The 20,047-nt window shown below is 47.2% G+C and overlaps 1 protein-coding gene across 5 annotated transcripts in view; it reads right to left on the bottom strand.

The window, feature by feature from the left end:
- The window catches only part of Slc4a5 (solute carrier family 4 member 5), an 89,360-nt gene that overhangs the window by 17,237 nt on the left and 52,076 nt on the right, over positions 1-20,047 (bottom strand). For all 5 annotated transcript variants that reach the window (XM_076939960.1, XM_076939961.1, XM_034511568.2 and 2 more), the window contains 9 exons: positions 19,251-19,338; positions 17,505-17,659; positions 16,722-16,901; positions 14,715-14,889; positions 13,811-13,944; positions 12,717-12,988; positions 8,357-8,415; positions 5,501-5,701; positions 240-353 (listed from right to left, as the gene is read on the bottom strand). In XM_076939960.1, the coding sequence (XP_076796075.1) occupies positions 240-353; positions 5,501-5,701; positions 8,357-8,415; positions 12,717-12,988; positions 13,811-13,944; positions 14,715-14,889; positions 16,722-16,901; positions 17,505-17,659; positions 19,251-19,338 (1,378 nt within the window). The remainder of the gene's footprint in view (positions 1-239; positions 354-5,500; positions 5,702-8,356; positions 8,416-12,716; positions 12,989-13,810; positions 13,945-14,714; positions 14,890-16,721; positions 16,902-17,504; positions 17,660-19,250; positions 19,339-20,047) is intronic.

The raw sequence follows: 20,047 nt of genomic DNA, 5'->3' as shown, positions 1-20,047 counted from the left end.
TCTAGACTCAGATTCCCTACTTTGGTTGATAGTTGGTACATATGGGAAGGCTTGAGGTTAGCTGTAAGCAAATCACTTCTGGATGCATTGTTTCTTTTCTTTAAATATAATATATTTTGAAGCCAGGCATAGTGGCACATGCCTTTTATCCCACCACCCAAGAGGCAGAGGCAGGCAGGTGGTTCTCTGAGTGTGAGGCAGAGAGACATGACAGCCCAGGGCAGGGGTAAGGGGCAAACCTTGATGACATTAGGCACGTTCAGCTTGGGGGTCTGCAGGCCAAAACAGGCATCGATTCCACAGAACAGCAGGATGGAGAAGACAATGGAAAAATCAGCCACCAGAGTCCGGACCTACAGAGAGGACAGCAGGAAGTGAGCGTGGCTCCGGGCAGTCCTGAGGTGGCCGTGAAGACAATGGTTAGGGCTTGTGATTGGAAGTCAGCAGGCCTGGGTTCACAACCTGGACCAGCAACCTTGAGTTACGTCACCATCTCTCCGAGCCTCAGTTTCCTCTTCTGCAAGATATAGATAATGGTAGCACTCACCTTGAGGGCACAAATAAAGAATGGCAGATTAGAGAGCGTGGGGTCCTTCCCCAGAGTGACAACACTCCTGAAGTCATGCTCTAATAAAAATGGCTGAACCTGGCCACCCAGCAGGTGGGCGAATTGAACTCAGAAGAGAACATTAGCTCCTCTGAACATGCTGGCAGAGAGTTGTACCGCACCTGGGCTGAGAAGGAGTCCCCTCCATTTCATGGGGACCCTTAATTACTCTCAGATCTTCAATCTGCTAAGAATCTCTGCTCTCTGCTTTCTGGAGGCTGTTCTACATCAGGATCTGGACATCCCTCTCTGCTCTTGAACCAGTTTCCCCTTTGTCCATTTGCTCTCTTTTTTATGTCTTTTCAGAGAAACTGGTTGGGGTCAGGATGGGGCAGTGGGGCATGTCTATATCTGTGCTAACACTTGCTCTCTGTATGGAAAGGAATCAGCGGGGCACATTGTCATTGGCTTGGCGTGGTCACACTGTTCACCTCCCACCTGCCCAGGTGCCCCCGAAGGCGTACAAGCCTGATACTAGACAAAATGAACATTTCAAGTACCTCTGAGAGAACACGAAGGATGATAAAGAGACACACAGACATCCCAGGTCCCAGAAGCTGGCAGAGCATCCAAGCAGAGGGAGCGGACTGACACTAAGCTCTCTGGATGACTGCCTGCTCCCTCATCCCCTCTCTCTATCACAATTGGTGGAGATGAGCCAGAAGGCAGGCGGCGGGTGTGGGGGTGTGGGGGTGTGGGGGGGTGGGGAGATGGGTTCTGGGTTTGGACCCAGTTTGCTGAGCCATCTAGCTGGCCTCCGTGGTCTGAATTACAAATTGAAAGTCCTACCTATGGATGAGGGCTAAGGTTTACTTACACCATCCTCCCTCCCTCCCCTCAGTCCAAATCCTAGGAGTTATTTCTAAGTTCCTTCCAGGAACTGCTTCTGCTATGTGTATTACAGGGCCTTTATTGACCATCACAGCAGGAGGCATTGCTGTCCTGCCCTGGACACCTCCTCCTCTGTGCCTCTTCCTCCTGTGACACCTCCACTTGGATCTCTAGTGTCCAGTGGATTCTTTTTTTTTTTTTATTTTAATTTTATATGTGTAGGTGTTTGCCTTCTTTTTTTTTTTTGTTTTGTTTTTTTGTTTTTTTCGAGACAGTGTTTCTCTGTGTAGTCCTGGCTGTCCTGGAACTCACTCTGTAGACCAGGCTGGCCTCGAACTCAGAAATCTGCCTGCCTCTGCCTCCCAAGTGCTGGGATTAAAGGTGTGCGCCACCACCGCCCGGCCAGTGGATTCTTTTTGTAAAAAAAAAATTAATTTTAATTTTTAATCATGTGGGGGGTGGTTTTGTGTGTGTGAGTGCAGTGCTCACAGAAGTCAGGGGTGGGGGGTGGGTCACAGCCCCTGGAGCTGGAGTTACAGGCAGTGGTGAGCTGCCTGATGTGTGTACTGGGAATTGAACTCAGGTCCTTGTAAGAGGACCTGAATACATTATTTAGCCATCTTTTAGACACACACACACACACACACACACACACACACACACTATATATAACATATACAATATATTTTATAAAGATATCATCTACATAACTCTGGCTGTTCTAGAACTCATATGTAGACTAGGCCATCCTGAAAGTCACAGAGATCCACCTGCCTCTGCCTCTGCCTCCTAAGTGCTGGGATTAAAACTGTGTGCCTCCATGCCTGGCTCCATTTCAATTCGAAAGGTTAAATACATAAATATTGGTCACAGAACAATCAAGATACAGGGCAGGTATAGACTTAGTTTTTTTATAATCTTCTCAGTACCCAAATCAAAGAATTATTAAGCTAAACAATATGAATTTGACATTTTTCCAAATATAGGTGATTTCACACAGTCTAACCTAATTCAAAGATGGACATAATACTTTAAAATGTACTTTCTTCTACCTTAAGAAATAAAAATTCTCCTGGGTGTGGTGGCACGTGGCTTTAATCCCAGAACTCAAGAGGCAGAAGCAGGTGTATCTTTGTGAGTTCTAGGACAGCCAGGGTTACATAGAGAAACCTGGGGGGGGGGGGGGGAGAGAGAGAGAGACAGACAGACAGAGAGAGAGAGAGAGAGAGAGAGAGAGAGAGAGAGAGAGAGAGATTCCTCCATCTTGTTGATGTCTTTCCCTTTCCCTCACACCTGACTTTGCTTTCTATAGAAAACTACTGGCTAATTTATCTCTTTTAACAAAGTATACTGTTATTCTGTGAAGTTAAAATTGTCGCCTAAATGGTAGCGTATTATTGTTAATTTCTGACCCTTGCTTTACTTGCTCGACATCACGTCCATGGCTTCCCCTGGTAGGTAGAGAAAGCTGTGGTCTGTGGATATAAATTGTGACTTAATGATTCCATTCTTTGCATTGATTCATTTAAACATTTTTATTTTACGTGCATGGGTGTTTTGCCACAGTGCACTGCATATGTTCCCGGTGCTCAAGGGGCCATGGGGGGGTGGTGTTGGATTCCCTGGAGCTGAAGTTACTAACAGTTGTGAGCCACTACGCGGGTGCTGAGAACCAAGCCCAGGTCCTCTGAAAGAACAGCTAGTGCTCTTAACCACTGTGACATTACCCCAGACTCTCTTCCTTTCTTTCTCCCTTTCTTTCTCTTTCTTCCTTCCTTCCTTCCTTCCTTTCTTTCTTTCTTTCTTTCTTTCTTTCTTTCTTTCTTTTTTCTTTCTTGAACTCGAATTGATTCAGATTAGCCAGTGTGGTCCTCCTACTTTGGAAAGCTGATGCAGGAGAATTGCCTTGAGTCTGAGGCTAGAGAGACCCTAAGCTAAATGAGATCCTGTTTCAAAAAAAAAAAAAAATGGTTACTTTCATTTTTTTCCTCTTAGAATCAATGCTCCTGGGACAGTGTCCCTTCTGGATTTTTTTTTTTCTTCCATTTCACTGGCTTATTTATCTGCCAGTGCTGCGACCATCAATTCTACACTTCAGGATAAGTATGTCCGCCTTACACACCAAGTTCTTCTTTGTCTTTTTTTTTTTTTCAGTAACATTATCGTTGCCTTCGCATCTCTAGCTGAAGTTTAGTTTAATTTCACCGAAGTTAGGAACCAGTGAGATGGCTTAACAGGGAAATGGAAGAAAAAAAAAATCCAGAAGGGACACTGTCATGTGAGAACTCACAGCAAGAGATGCTTTGCAAGGCAGTAGAGAAAACAATGGTTTTAAAAAACAACAACAACAACAACAAAAAAAAAAAAAACTGGGACAATGGCTATTTATACAAAATCACAAAGGGCTACTGTCTCCCATGGCACATCAGAATCGCTGAAGACAGATTGCAGAGAAAACAGGAAAAGCAAACCAGCAGGCTTTCAGAGTGCGGCTTAGGGGACTGCTGTATTTTTTGCATGGGAAATTCTGCCCTGTTTGATTACAGTAAAATGAAGAATTCTGTAATCAACAGATCCCACTGGAAAAGCCAAAGAGTGGGTGAGGCTGGAGAGAAGGCTCCTCGGCTGAGAGCACTAGCTGCTCTTGCAAAGGTGTGGCCCCAGCATCTATACGGTGGTTCACGGCCACTGTAACTCCAGTCCAGAGGACCTGAGGCCCTCTTCTGGCTTCTTTGGACACTGTATGCATGTGGCAAGTGCACACACGTACAGGCAACACGTTCATACACATGAAATAAAACAGGTGAATTTTAAAAACAATAAGGAAAGTTAAGAGGGGCCTGGCAAGAAGGTTCAGTAGGCAAGCCTGCAGACCTGGGTTCTATCCCCAGTACCCCACATGGTGGAAGGAGAGAGCTGATCCCTACGAATTGTCCTCTGACGTCATACATGAACCACGGTGCACCTATGCACACACACAAAATAAATTTTAAAAATGTAATAGGAAATTTTAAAAGAAAATTAGAAAAATCACTTAATAGAGTGGAAGCAGATATTTACAACACATAGATCACCAAAAAAGAGACAGTAAACATCACACAGAAATCAAATAGAAAATATGTGATAGATTGAAAGAGAACATTTTCAAGAACAAAGCCAGTTTGGTTATGTGGTCAATAAATACAGGATAAGGATTTTTACATCATCAGTTATCAGGGGAACAAAAAAAAAATTAGAAACACAGGCGTTTAGAAACAAACCATCAAGAGTGTTGTCAAGGGAACCTGGACCTTTCTGCCTCCAAAGCCTGGTTTGCACATTTGTTTGTTGTTGCTTGATTTTCAGTACCGGCGATTAGATCCAGGGCCTCCTAAATGCTGGACAAGCAGACGCTAAACCTCATCTTATTCGTAAGCGTTTATTTTTTTATTTGCATGTAGGTCTGTGTAAATGAGTAGCATGCATGTGCAGTTGCCTCTGGTGGCCACTAGAGGGAAGCATGCTGCCCCAAATTGGAGTTACAGACAATTGTGACTCACCCAATATGGGTGCTGGGAACCAAACTCTGGAAAAGCAGCAAATACTCTTAACTGCTGATCCATCTTTGTAGCCCCTTTATTTTCTTTTGCGACAGGGTGTCTATTTCCCAGGATGACTTTGAATTTATGATTCTTCTGCCTCAGTCTCTATGGAGCTGGGATTACAGGCCTGCGCCACGGGGCTGGACAACATCTGTGCTCTTTAATTAGTAAAATTTCTTCAGTTCAGTGCATCCTTGGTGTCCATTCTTTCAGAAAATAGAGCCCCCAGAGAGACTAAGACGCAGTGTTCCTTTCAAAAAAAAAATTAGTGTGTGTGTCTGTGTGTGTGTCCACACATGCATGTGCAGGTGTCAAATAAACTGTGGGAACAGGCTCTCTCTTTCCACCATGTGGGTCTTGGGGATATAACTCAGGTCTGCAGCCTTGGCAGCAAGCACCTTCACCTGCAGAGTCATCTCCCTGTGCTGGACCCGCCTCAAAAATACTCTGTAGATCCTGACTGCCTGCAGGAGATGCTTACCTTGGTGGGAAAATAGCGGCTGAATTTGAATTTCTTCAGAGTCAAGGTCATGGAGTAAGTCCCAAAGAATAGGATGAAGGACATGAGAGCCAGGTCTGGGACGAACTGGCAGGAGCTCCCAAGCAGGCGCCCGCCGTAGCTCAGACACTCCTTCTTGCTCAGCAGGGACCAGTCCAGCGCTGTGAGGTTAAGGGGGGTGTACTTGGAGACCAAGCACAGAAGAAAAGGGGTCAGGACCCTCCTACTAGGCAGCGTGTTCTTCTCCCTGTGGTCCCAGGTAATCACACCACCTACCTAGCCTCCGGGGGACCCTAGCCCTCCTGTCCAATAACAGAGATGTTCCTGGGGGCAGGCTGTCCAGAGAATAAGCAGGCAACTTCCTAGAAAGATTAGGGACTGACAAGCATTTCTTCAGTGTGTTCTGGGGTATGTGGCTTTGCAGGCAGGAGGAGATGCTTTCTCCCTTAGTTAGATCTGTCTCCTATCCCTGTCCTTCCCAGAGACAGTGTGTCTGTTTTTTCCCCCATGTCACACCCTTATTAGTTTCTTCTTGGGTCATTTCAACTCTTGGCACCCCAAAATTCTCAAATTCAGGCTGTGGGCTTCACATGTATGAATTTAAGCAGTTACAGATTAAAAAAAATACATTTGTGTTAAACATGTAGACTCCTTCCATTATTATTCTGGAAATAACATTCTATAGCAGCCATTTACACATCATATATAGTGTATTCTGCATTGTAATAATAAGATGATTTAAGGAATTTAGAGTATGGTAATAGGTTAGTTCTAATGTAACATTTTGTAAAAAAAGGATTTGAGCATCCATGGTTTAAGTCTCCTCGAGGACATTGGGTCCACCCCTTTGTGGCTATCAAAGGATGACTGCATTTATATATTTACAGGAGTAATAGAAGGAGAAAGGAAAGGATAATAATTTATGATAAAATTTAATTCATACTTTTGACTATTTTAATTATGTATCAAAGTGTGCCACACTGTTTGTACTGTGCCTGTGGGTGCCCGAAGAGGCCAGAGGATGGCGCCAGATCCCCATGGAGCTCTTGTGAGCCACCTACTATGGCTCCTAGGAACTGATCTCTGGTTCTTCGGAAAAAACACTCAATGTTCCTAATTGGTGAGCCATCTCTCCAGTCCCAAATATATACTTCTCTTCTCTTCTCTTCTCTTCTCTTCTCTTCTCTTCTCTTCTCTTCTCTTCTCTTCTCTTCTCTTCTCTTCTCTTCTCTTCTCTTCTATTTGGTTTTTCAAGACAGGGTTTCTCTGTGTAGCCCTGACTGTCCTGGAACTCACTCTGTAGACCAGGCTAGCCTTGAACTCAGAAATCTGCCTGCCTCTGCCTCCCAAGTGCTAGGATTAAAGGCATGCATCACTACTGCTGGGCTCCAAATATATACTTTTAAAAGTTAGTGTGCCCATGTTTAGAAATAGCTAGAGAAATAAACAGATGCTTTAAAGTAACTGAAGTTTTTTGGTTACTGACTCAGTGACACATGCCTCCGTTTGTCTTCATTTATAATGTGCCACTCATATGCCTGCCCTCCACATGGTAGTTTGTTTTCCTACTCCTCTGAGAGTGGGCTAGTTATGTGTGGGAGCAATTTGAAGGTTAGTGCAAACTGCCAACCTGATTCAATGTAGAATCACCTGGGAGGAATACATCAGGTTGTATACATCAGGTTAACCCGTGGCTATGTCTGTAGAGGCTATGTCTAACACCCTTGACTGTGTCAATTGACATGGGAAGACCTAGTCCACTATAGGTGGCACCATTCCCTAGGCAATGCATCCTAGATTGTGTGAGAGTGGAGAAAGCCAGCAAACCAGTAGAGCATGCATGCACCCATTCCCCCTTCATTCTGGACATGATTCATGGCTTCAAGTTCCTGTAGCCTTGCCTTCCTTGCAGTGATGGACTGTAGCCTGGGATTGTGAGTTGAATAAACCCTTTCTCCCTTAAAGCTACTTTCCTTGGCCAGGGTGCTTTATCACAGTGAATGGAAAGGAATCTGGGACTGGAGTGGGGAAGGGTTACTTGGGACCACTACAAGAAGCCTCACATCTTCTATCTTTGAACTCTTGGAAACCTGAGACCACCCTGCTATGAATCATTAAGGAGTGAAAAGCCAACGTAAAGACAGACCAAAGCATTCCACCTGGCCCATTGGAGCCCAGCTCCCAGCACATAGCCCCTTACACATAGCAGGCACTGGGAAGTAGGCACTGCCTCAGTCTGCTCTTCTCAAAGCCTTCCATTTGAAGATCTTTGGTTAGTAGTCAGTTGAGATAGATATGGACTGAGCCACTGGCTGCCTGTGCAAGGACCTTAAACAACCTTAGGATCACTCATGGCTTACGAAGCTGCCCCAAGGTTACACACTGCCCTTTTCCTGGATTATAATTTTGCATCCTTCCATCTACTTAGGCTGGGAGAGGCCTACAGCCCACACTTCCCTCCCTTCAGGAAGGCAGGGAAGCCAGGGTCCCTAGAGGCTATTAAGTGCAACGGGCTGATCAAATTTATTGGGAAGGTGGAGCCTAATAAACTTCGGGTGCACTGTTGGACAGGAACTGGGGATTCCCCGGCAGAAACTAACCAAGACCTCTGTATGCGTGCACCTCTGTCTATTACTGGCCTCCCCTGGGTACATGATATCGTTCTGCATAGAGACGTCCCACACTGAAGATGCTGTAAATGGGATGCTTTCAGTTACAAACGTAAAAAAGCATCCTTCTCAGAAGCCATGTGCTCCTGGAACTGACCTCCCAACCCCGTCCTGACTCCCCCAACCCCATAAACACATGAACAGTCTGCCCTGGAAGAAAAGGGCTTACCAGAGATGTGTTGGTGTTTGGTGCCAGCAGGACTGAGGCATTGACCGTGGTTGTATTCACTGGAGAAGACACAGAAGATGGGGTGGGGTCAGTGGTTTCCAGATGCACAGCCTGCGGCCTCTAAGGGCCCCCACCCTCTGATCTCTCCTGCTGCTTTCACCGGCTCGCTCTGCTCCCATAAGGGAGGGTGTTGGACACACGACTTACACGGAGCAGCTGGGTCAGTGCAGAAGAGCTCATCCTGAGGACCAACAGCTACTTCTAACATCGCAAATGAGCAAGCTGCTGCTGAGACAGTGAGGCGTACACGCTGCGAGTCCTCGTTGGGTGCTAGACTCAGTTTTATGCTGTCAAGCTTTTAAAACTGTTCCAAAGAGCTAACTCCATGTCGTGCATTACACCAAACCCTGACAACATATTCATTTGTTCGGGTCCTTAAAAAATCTCCATGATGCATCCCCATTTTACAGACTGAAGAAACTGAGGTTACCTAAGGTTTCAGAGCTTATGCTTGGAGCCACGATCCCAGGCTGCTGGTAGAGAACCTTGAAGCCTCCCATCTCTGCCCAGTTTTCGTCTATGAACCCTTCTCTCCTAACTCCTCCATCTGAAGGAGAATCAGAAGCCCGAAAGAGCTGCTTGCTGACAGCTGTTCACTCCGTGTCCCTTGCTAAGCAACCCCCTTCCCTGACCTCAGTGTCCCTAAATGTAACTGGAGCATCTAAACACAGGGCCAAGCTCCACAGGTGATATGGCCACTCATCATAAACCCGGCTTTGGAAGGACACCACTTGCCTTCTCTCCTCTTCTGGACTGCATGGGTCGGGGGGGGAGACTGGCTTCACCCCCTCCTCCTCCTCCTAGTAGCTCCTCTGTGGCAGGTGGGGGGCTGGTGCTATAGTCTGGAGTGTTATAGAAGCCCCATTTGCTCCTGCTGTCTACCTTTGGATGGACACCCAACAAAAAGAGCCTAATCCTGGGTCTTCGCCCAACCTCTAGCAAGTTGTCCACAAGGCTGGATATGATCATAGAAGTTGGTCAGTGTTGACCCCGGGCAGAGCAGTCCCAAAGGCATTGCATCCCCAAAATCATCCTGAAGAAAACCTCACATATGAGAAGCCAGGGAATCTATTGCTTTTCCTCACAAGAAAACATGATGCCAAATCAACATTATGGACAGATAAGCCAGGCAAGAAGCCCCATGGAGGGCTGCCCTCTCCACCGCTCAAGAGTACCCCAGCACCCAGTGTTTTCAGGCCAGACATCTTGATATCTCCTACTTGGGCGTATCAATTCTTTTGTAACAAGAAATGAAACCCTAAAGGAGACTGAAGGAATACAGTATGGAAAAATCCAGAAAGGGTCCAAGTATCAAATACTGTACAATTCTAGTATATGCAGAGTGGTACTCACTTAAAGTTGAGAGCGGCCAAATCAGCATTTGCAGCATCCATAAACAGAATACAAATCAGTTACCATGGAAACAAAATTAAATAGGAAAGGAGAGTGTCCCCAGCAAGCTTGAATGGGAAGCGTGTGAGTGAGATGGTGTGTTACCATTGGACTGTGCTGTGTATCACCGTTAGGTAAGTGGAGCAGGTAGTCAGAAAGCGGCTCATGAACTGGGAGGAGAAGCCCTCTAGTTCCCGCTGCCCTAGTCTGCTGAACGTCTAGACTTTCGCCATCTAAGGTCTCCAAATCAGAGTGAACCTGCACATTTATTCTCTATGGAGAAATCTTGCTGGGGTCAGTAGCTAATCACAGCTCAGTAAAGCAAAATTTGTCAAACCCCGGGAGGGGAGGCAACAGAAGTCCTTGAAAGGCTGGTTCATACACAGTCAGTTGTAGTCTAACCCTCAGTTTCTAGATTTCTCAGGTCTGGTGTTGGAGCCACGATTCTGTATTCTGATTAGTTCCCAGTTGGTGCGGATGCTGCCAGGCTTGGGATCATGTTCTAGGAGCCATGAAAATGACTCAGGAGAGTCAGGCACCAGGAAAGAGCTGCGGGAAGGAGTGCAGGACAGGCAGTTTCGCTTTGCCATATGAAACTCACTGTACATGCGCCTACAGCGCCTGTTTGTAAGTCATCCTTAGGTGAACAGACGTTTCACAGAGTGGCCAAAGCTCCTCATAGGACCCCAGAATTTGGGCTCTTTCTAAATAGAGACAAGGAGGTATGTTTCTAGAAAGCAGGTCCGTGGCAGGGTTGGGCCCAGTGCATGGACTGGGAGTCTGAGAAGAAATATAGTAAAAATAATTTTCATCTGAGACAAGATTCGCCCTCAAGAAGACTCAAAAGGGCCTGTAGTAAGACCTCTTTAGAGATCTAGGCAAGGACCTGGGCAAAGGGTAAACTTCACCTCTAAGTTTAACAGAACAACTCAAAGCTAATGCTAGAAAAAAAGAGAGAGAAAAGTTAAGCCTACACTTCTTTACAAAAATCAGGGCCATGAGTGGAGTGTGACCAACAGCGCCCCTTGTGGCAATGGCATCCCATCAACCTCACAGGCTAAGGCAGGACCCCATACTTGCAAATCCACTCTGTAGAACAGACTGTCCTCAAACTCACAGAGTGCCCCTGCCCCTGCCCCTGCCCCTGCCCCTGCCCCTGCCCCTGCCCCTGCCCCTGCCCCTGCCCCTGCCCCTGCCCCTGCCCCTGCCCCTGCCCCTGCCCCTGCCCCTGCCCCTGCCCCTGCCCCTGCCCCTGCCCCTGCCCCTGCCCCTGCCCCTGCCCCTGCCCCTGCCTCTGCCTCCTGACTACTGGGATTTAAGGTGTGTGCCCCCATCACTCAGAAAAGATCAATATCTGTATGGCAAGGTCTTAGTACATAACCTTAGCTGGTCAGAAACTCTCAATAGACCAGGCTGGTCTTGAATTAAAAAAAAGATCCACTTTCCTCTGCTTCTCGGGTGCTAGGATTAGAAGTATCTGCCAGTACACCTATCATGATCAAGTCTATCATCATCAAGCTAAGGGATTGAAAAATCTAATAAGCCGGGCAGTGGTGGCGCACGCCTTTAATCCCAGCACTTGGGAGGCAGAGGCAGGCAGATTTCTGAGTTCAAGGCCAGCCTGGTCTACAGAGTGAGTTCCAGGACAGCCAGAGCTACACAGAGAAACCTTGTCTCCAAAAACCAAAAAAAAAAAAAGAAAAGGAAAGGAAAAAAAAAAAAGAAAAATCTAATATTTGCTTGTTTTCCCACTTATTTGAAAACCTTGCAGGAATCTCTGATAAGCACTGGTTCCCCTCTGACAGTTAGGGAAACTGAGGTTTAGTGTGGCCTTGGGTGGCCTCTGCACCTCAGCTTGCTTTCTGTCAGGCCAGTACCCAGTACAGCAGTGCTTGGAAGTATGAGGGTAGGTCTGCCACCCTGATCTGCATCCCCTTGGCCCTCCAGGTTCATTCTGCTCTGACAGCTCTTGGGCTCTGATGGAGGCCTGGAGACCCGACTCTGAGGAGGCCTTCACTGTGAGGATTTCTTCCATCAGAAAGCAACACACAAACGGCACTGAGAAATTGTTATCCTGGTGGCCAGCTGTTTGCTGCAGCCTACTCAGTGCTGGGCCCTTTAAACACCGTTGGCACGTGAATGCCCGGCAGACCAGCCGACGGTTCTTAACCGAGGAGGTCGGCATCTCTCAGGTTACTCTTCCCACTCTAACTTCCTCCCTAAACCCAGTGGCTTCTGGCTTCATGAAGCTTCTCCTCAGAGCTCATTCCACATCCTGTGGTCACAGAGGATAAATGTGGTCCCTCGTGACATGGCTGTCCTCCCAACCTGCTCATATGCTCAGGAGGCTGAATGATGCCAGCTTCCCGACTCTTCCAACAGGCCCTCACCCTGATTGTGGGATGTTTCTCCTTCCGGAGTGGTCTCACTTTATGAGATTTGTGACCACATTGGTGTCTTGAGGCAAGCTGTCATGTATTAATGGCACTGGGAGGGGCCATGAGCTCACACTTGGGCAATGTTACTGACAAGGTGTAACTTCCACAGAAGCCACGTCCATGCCCTGTTCCTTCCGGAAGTATCTCTGCAGCCTCCTGATTACAACCTGGGGTGTTTTTTACCCCCACAATCACATTGTGGTTTTGGTTAGAACTATCATCTTTTCAAATTCTTTCCAAAAATTAGCTTCAAGAGCCTGCAATTAGCATTGTGAATTCCAAAGCTAGTCTGGGTTACACAGACAGACCCTGCTTCAGAAAAGAAACAAAGACCCAGCATTTGCTCCCTTGGAACAGTGAGCACCAGGCTACAGAACCCTTGCAAACGAGCTTCCCTTCCTGCGCTGAGAGTTGCAGTAGAAGGAGGGGTGGGGCTGGAAACCCGGTGCACTTCAGGGACTACCGGTCACCTGTGTCAGGAGCGACGCACTCGCATTTGTAGGTGGTGATGGAATCCGGCTTGAAGTTCATGTTAATCGGATAGTATTTGAAGGCACCAATCATCTTTTTGATGGCGTCATAAATGAAGATGAAGCTGATGAGGGTGGAGAAGCCTTCCTCAGTGAAGCGTGTGATATACTTGATGATAAAGCTGGCGTCTGTGGCCACCAGGATAAGGCACTGGATGGCTGAGTGAAGACCAATCCAGAGGCGGAACTCCATGTAGTCCAGGCCGTTGGCCCTGGGTGGCAGAGGGAAGTGAGGGACCCTTTGGGCGTGGCTCCCAGGGCCCACCCTGAGTTGCTCAAACCCCCTTTGTAGACGCCTGCTAAAGGACAGAACAAGAACAATTCCTGGGCTGGGTTGTCTAACCTGTGTGTGGGTGCACGTGCTCATGTGTATTTGTGGGTCTGTGTGTATGTTGGCACACTTGTGTACAATCCTCCAAGTAGGTTAGGGATTCACCCACCTCCACCTCCCAAGCACCAGGATTATAAACATGTGCCACCCTGATTTTACATCTGGGTGACTTCTGGGCATTGAACTCGGGTCCTCAGGCTCACAGGGCAAACACCTTACTGACTGAGCCACCTCCCCAGCTCTGGGGTGTCTGGTCTTTGGGAATTCTAGGGAAGGACCCCACTGTCAGACGTGCTCAGTCAATAATTTTGAGATGAATAGGCTGGAGCAGCCTTAAGAGTGGTCCATTCCAAACCCATAAGGCAACTGAGCCTGCGATGCTGGGAGGTAACTGTGGGCGTGTGAGCTCCTGCCCAGGCTCTCCCTGTGTAACACAGACTTTCCAGTGAGAATGGTGTGGCTTGGCTTGTTCCCTTTGTGCTCACTATGTGCTAATTGGCCTTCAGAGGACTTCAAGGCAGGCAGGAGTCAGAGAGAACCACCAAACAACCACAGTTCAACATGCCTACAGGGTCACCTCACATGTCTCCTCAATCCTCCTACCCCTCAAGCCTCCATCCACGATGGGTCTATCCTTCCACCCTGGCTTGGCTGAGTACCTCAGTTGCAGGGGCAGGCATGGAGTCCACCATGAGGTACTTACTTGCTGAAGTCAAAGAGGAGCTTCTCAAAGATGAGGATGGGTCCTGTGCTGCTGAGGATGATGAGAGGCTGCCCCGAGAAGAGGCAGAACAAGCTGCCAGCCATGGCAGTGCCCAGGAAACTCTCCATTATTCCCTGTTGTGTGAGAGAGCAGGAGGCTCGGGGAGGCAGAAGAGACTGTTGTGCAGCTGTTTCCTCTGAGATTGAAACCTTATATCTTGGAGGGAAACTCATTAGGACACGGCATCTTTATGTGAGGAGAGGGGGTGAAACTTTTCTATCCTGCAGATGCTCTTTAAGCTCAGGAAATGAACAACTCAACGGCTTCAGGAAGTCCCTGAAGCTGACCAGATACACTAGTCAGTCCACCATAATGCATATAAACTGTAAGGCATGCTGAGAGGTAGCGACAAACTGAGCTGCCTGGAAGAGGCTCAGAGCAATTGAAGCACCTGGACAGGACAGTCTTCAGCCTGTTGAGCTGCCTGCAGGCTGTGCAGTGTGCTCCAAGTTCCCAGCCTCCAGGGGTGCTGAGTGCACACAGTACACAGACATACATGCAAGCAAAAAATACCCATTTACATAATAAAGTAATTTTAAAAATAAAATTTAAATGTAGGGAGAAGGTCATAATTAGGCAACTTAACATGCTGGGTAAGTTCATTAAGTATCAGTGAGGAAAGCAGCAACCATCAAGGTGGGTGATTTCCCTAAAAGTCCAGCCTATTTACATCATCCATAAAATTGCTATTTTATTGGAAAGATAAACGGTCGCATTAAGTGGTGGCCAGACTTGGGGCTATAGATACAACTGTGGTGTTGGGATTACAAACTGAGCTCCTTACTCTCACCAGCTGACAGTAGGTTTGACTTAATTTGCACTTGTGCAGCCAGCTCACACTCACCTGATAATTGTCTGTGGCATCCCCCAGAAGCCCACCGAAGGTGATCGCGTTGGTGATACAACCGAGGTAGATGAACAGGACGGCAGAGATGGACTGGATGTGGAATCCATCATAGAAGTCACTTGGGAACCAAGGCAGCTTCCTCTTGATATCCAGACACAGTCCTCCAAAGAACCTGTTTGAGACAGGCAGAGATATCTTTCTTCCACAGACACCAGGAGGGGCAGGGATGCCTCCAGGGCCCTAAGGAGTCTGGGGTGAGGACCAGAAGTAGATGGAGTTACACTCTTTCTACCAGAACATTGAGACCCAGGCATGATTCTTGTAGGCCTGAAAGCTTGCAGTCATCATCATCCATACTGGGGAGGGTGGACACAAACTGTTTGAGAGAAGGAAGTTCTGATGTGAGTATTCCACTATGGAGGTCTTCCTCCTGCCCTTGCCCAACCCAAGCTATGTAACATGAAATGGTTAGTGCTGGCAACTTCACAGGATCTACAGTCATTTGGGAGATGGGTCTCTGCGTATGCCTGTTGGGGATTATCCTGACTTTGTGGATTGATTGTGAAGACCCATCTTGACTGAGGGTGAGGCTGCTCCCTCCGAAGGGGATCAAGGACTGAGTAAAATGAACAAAATGAGATGACAATGAGCCAGTACTTAATGTTCTGTGTCGGCTGGGGTTACAATGTGACCAATTCCCTTCAGCTCCTGTGGCTTTGACTTCCCCAGCCTGAGGGGCTGTAACCTAAACCTTTCTCCCTTCAGTTGCTTTTGTCAGAATATCTTATCACAGCAAGAAAGACTCAGCACACAGCTTCATTCCCAACCACTTTGTTTGCACAGAGCCTTGGACTTCTCTGGACTTTCCTAAGGTCACCTAGGTCAACCTGAGTGACTCCAGGAGCAGTGAGAGAACTCGGGCCAGGACAAAAAAATTTTTTTTTGTTGTTGTTGCCCAGAAGAAGAGGAAAAAATGAAGATTTTAAATGACATTAAGATTTTAAGATTGTGCTTTAAAAAAAAAAAAAAGATACATTAAATCTCCAACCCTTGGTATTTGTGGATATGATTTTACTTAGAAAGTCTTTGGGTTGGGGATGAAGTTGGAAGAGTGTCTGCCTAGTAGGCATGAAACCCTGGTTTGTAAGCCAAGCATGGTGGTACCTGTGAATTCAGGAGGAGAGGATGGGACAGGAGTATCATCAGTTTAAAGTCATCCTTAGCTGTAGCATCCATATCAACCTGGGTTATGTGAGACTGCAAAGGGTTGTGGGGGGGGGGGGGCGAGGATGTAATTAAGTACAATGAAGTCGTTAAGAATGACTTTCATCTAGCCCTTATAGAAATGGGGCAATACTACCCGAAGATATCACACAGGTGATATCATAGACATGTGACTTCATAGACAAAAAAACTAAGGTGATGAAAGGCAAATGGAGTGCCATGAGACCCCTGGCTGTCTTTCAAGGAGGTGAAGGAAGTTGCTAGAGACTCAAAGGCAGTGGTGACGGCTGGCATCTTTATTTAAGGAGCAGGGTGGAGATAGGGCCTCACACTATATAACACAAGGCCGGCCCGGAACTTGCAGCAATCTTCCTGCCTCAGTCTCCCCAGTGCTGGGAACTACAGGTAGGATTCACCATGGCCCTGCTCCCTGGTGATGACATCTTCATTTCAACCTTCTGATCTCACACCCGTGTGAAAATGGATTTCGGTAGTTTTACACTACCTTGCTTGTGGTACATTGTTTCTGCCGCTATAGGATACAATTACTGAAGAGTGTCTAGAGAAATGTCTCGGTTTTTTCCTCATGGGTGGGATCCTTCTGTTCATCTCACCCCACACAATTCTCTAAAATCCACAAGATTCACTCGAGTGCGGAACGACTGCAGTGGTCAGACCTCGTCCCTAGGGGGCGCTGCACAGAGCAGCACGAGGATGGCTAACAAGACGTAAGAAGAGAGGGTTCAAGACAGCAGGCTCTGCCAGGTGTGAAGCGGGCACCTTCCGGTCCAGATCAGCTCCTCCCCGATTTCGTGCACGGCTGGCATCTCAGTTTCGTCGCCACTGCCGGCCCCACCGCCTCCAGCCCCTCCGCCACCGCCGCCTCCTCCAGCCGAAGCTCCGCCTCCGCCCACAGAGCCATTCATCTGGCCCAGCTCTGCCAGAGAGAACACAGATTTCCTGAAAGAGAAGGCAGATGGGGCAGAGCAGGGCTCTCAGTGCTTGGAAGGCCCAGTCCCTCAGGACTGTCCCCGTTCCCATAAAAAAAAAAAACAAAAACAAAAACAAAAACAAAAAACCCCTCTTGCTATCTTAAAAAGCAGGGGGAAATGAAGATGGGGGTGGGGAAGAGCCCAGCTGTTAAAGCATTTGCCACACAAACGAGGGGGCAAGAATTGGATTTCCCAGAAGCCATATGATGATCAGGTGGGCAAGACAGCCACTGGGAATTCCAACACAGGAAAACCCCAGAAAAAGCTAGTACAAGACTAACCAAATCTGTCTGCGGCATTGGGTTCGACGAATAAGGTGGAGAGCAATGAAGAATTCCCTGGTATCCCCCTCAGGCCTCTACATATGCACCCACAGATAGTCAAACGTGAACACACACATGCACATACCACACAAAGATAGAAAACGATTCAGTAACACCCTTCCCCCTACGCAGACCCCCACTCCTGATCTTAGAGCTGTTCATAAGGTCGTGTTGGCTTCTGATTTGCTACAAGGAGAAGAAAATGCCGACGTGGAGCGCCCTCTGTGGCTCTTATCCCTAACACACACCTCTTGTCAGCTGAGGGAACTTTCTTGGGCGGCTCAATTCTGATGTTTGGATCCCATTCTCCAGGGGGAAGGACAATGACCTCATCTAGAAATTCATCAATCCCTGCGATCAGATCTTCCCGGTTCCGAGCTTTATAAGCCACATCGCTGAATAGCTGGTGAGGAATGTGGAAGGATTAAAAAAGAGAAAAGAGGGCTCAGCTCTCCCCTCCTGGGAGTGAGCACATCACAGCTATTTTTAAAGGAACCAATTCTAGTCATTTCTCAGGATGCCAACTTGATTTCAGTGGGTGAATAAGGACAAAGGACGGTAAGGGGAATGTGGAACAATAAGAAAGGGCCAGTTCCAAGAGCAGGTAGTCATCTGCGATCTGAAACCCAAGCCTCTGTGATACATCCGAGACAAGCAAGCATAGGGAATAGCTTACCAACCTGGGACTCCTCTTGATTTGGGCTATGTACACTCAACCTCTTCTAATAGTGCATCTGGCAGCCTAGGACCGTTATACTGTACTATGTACACATATGCCTTTCTGCACATGTACCTAGCAGTTTATTAGCAATCTAGGGCCCCCACCTGCACTGAGCTGTAAACACACTCCACTCTGAACAATGGAACTGTCTCCTCCCCTTAACAACCATCAAACAGATAGATTCTATTCAGTGATTTTCTCTTTGTATCTGGATGAGAGAGTAGGGAGGTCCTGAGCTGGGTTTGTGTAATAAGTCAGGCTGTGTCCTCTGAGTGAACCTTTAGGGAGATTCCTCTACTCACCGTCTTAAACCTATGCAAAATGAGGTGTGCTTATGATCAAAACCAGATGTGCTATACAATTTAGTGTGGCATTTAACCACCCAAACTAACACTCCCCCTTCTCTTTGAACCTCATAAAACAAACCCCAAACAATAATCAGAGTCCCTGAGTGCCCCTCACTCATGTGGCCCACAGTCACCCTCAACTGTACATGACCTGTTTGTTCTGTCTTTTTGCTTTGAATCAAGTCCCCCTACTGCTTCTGCAAATCAATGTGTGGCTTTATATCAAATCTTTGAGCAAGAGACAAGGAACCTGGACACGCTCGGCCTAGACACTGACCCCAGCTAAGACCTCTGCAGGATGTCTGTTGAGTTCCCCCAGCTTCTTCATTTCTGTTTTCCACAGAGCAAGCACATGAGAAAACCTCTACAGAGCCCAGTTTGAGTCCAATTTTTCAATCCATTCATTACTGCCCATACTTTCACCATGGAGGGGGTTAGTTTACAAAAAGACTTACAGATTTGGTGGCGTTATGCATGTGTGTAAAGACCTCCAGGCTCCCCAACACTCTGGGGACAGAACAGGACCTCTAGGCTCTTGTCCCAAGGTGTATGGTCTCTGGCTCAAGCCACTGCTCTTGCCCTTGGGGGAGCTCTCACACTCAGCTTGCACTACTGCTCTGTCATTAGCTTCTGGAAGGCTAGCATCTCAAGGCCCTGCCAGTCTAGCTGCCTCCTGTTCACCCTTAGCTTCTATCTGCAGAGCCTGCCTTGGCTCCCCGGGTAGATAGCATATGGTTAATTTTATTTTTATTTCATTATTGCAGATCTGTTCTCCCTGGATAGTGCTCCTAAATGAGAGGGTCTGGTTCTGTTCTCAGAATCTCATAATCCCGAGGTCCCTGGTGCACAGCGGGGCTCAGATGTGCTTGTTAGGTGATTGGTGATGACAGGGAGTCGGGGAGGCTGTGTTTCATATTTTCACTTACATCATCCACCATGAGGGTTGCAATGGCGCGGCCAATTTCATTATAGGACTTTGCTCTCCCAGAAGGTCCTAGAAGTATGAACAGAAATCTGCAAAGAAGATGGAAGGAGAAGAAGGAACAAAGTGGGAAAAATAGAAACAGGTGAGAAGAATTTTTGGGCCTTCAATGAATCCATTATTAACCTTTCAACCTCTCTCCTTTGAATCGTTTAAAAAGCACCATTATCACTATTATTCTCAATTATGTGTGTGTCTGTATGGAGGTATGTGCCTGTAAGTGCAGTGCCTGAGGCGGCCAGCAGAGGGCACTGGACCCCATCAACTGAAGTTGCAGGTGATTATGAGCCACCCAACATGGATGCTGGAACTGAGCTTGGGTCCTCTGCAAGAGCAGGAAGTACGGTTAACCACTGAGTCATCTTTCCACCTCCTATTACATTATTATTATTTACTTATTTATTATTATACTTATTTATTATCATTTCTTTTTTGTTTGTTTTAAAGACAGGGTCTCACGTAACCCCAGCTCAAACGCTTTATGTTGTCTAGGATGATTCTAAACACCTGATCCTCCTGCCTCTCCATCCCAAGTGCTGGAATTACAGGCTAGCCACAATATCTGGCTCTTTCTTTTTCACATTTACTTAGCTATTTATTGTGTGTATGTGTATGTGCACACATGCCACACCACACACACCACAGCAAACATGAAGGTTTGGAAGACAACTATCAGGAGTCAGTTCTCTCCTTTTACCACGTGGATTCCAAGGATTGAGCTCATGTTGTTTGACTTGGTGA

The sequence above is a fragment of the Arvicanthis niloticus genome, chromosome 9 (assembly GCF_011762505.2).
Source record: "Arvicanthis niloticus isolate mArvNil1 chromosome 9, mArvNil1.pat.X, whole genome shotgun sequence".
Lineage (NCBI taxonomy): Eukaryota > Metazoa > Chordata > Mammalia > Rodentia > Muridae > Arvicanthis > Arvicanthis niloticus.
Note: the sequence above shows the minus strand (reverse complement) of the source record. Positions and strands in the feature narration are given on the sequence as shown.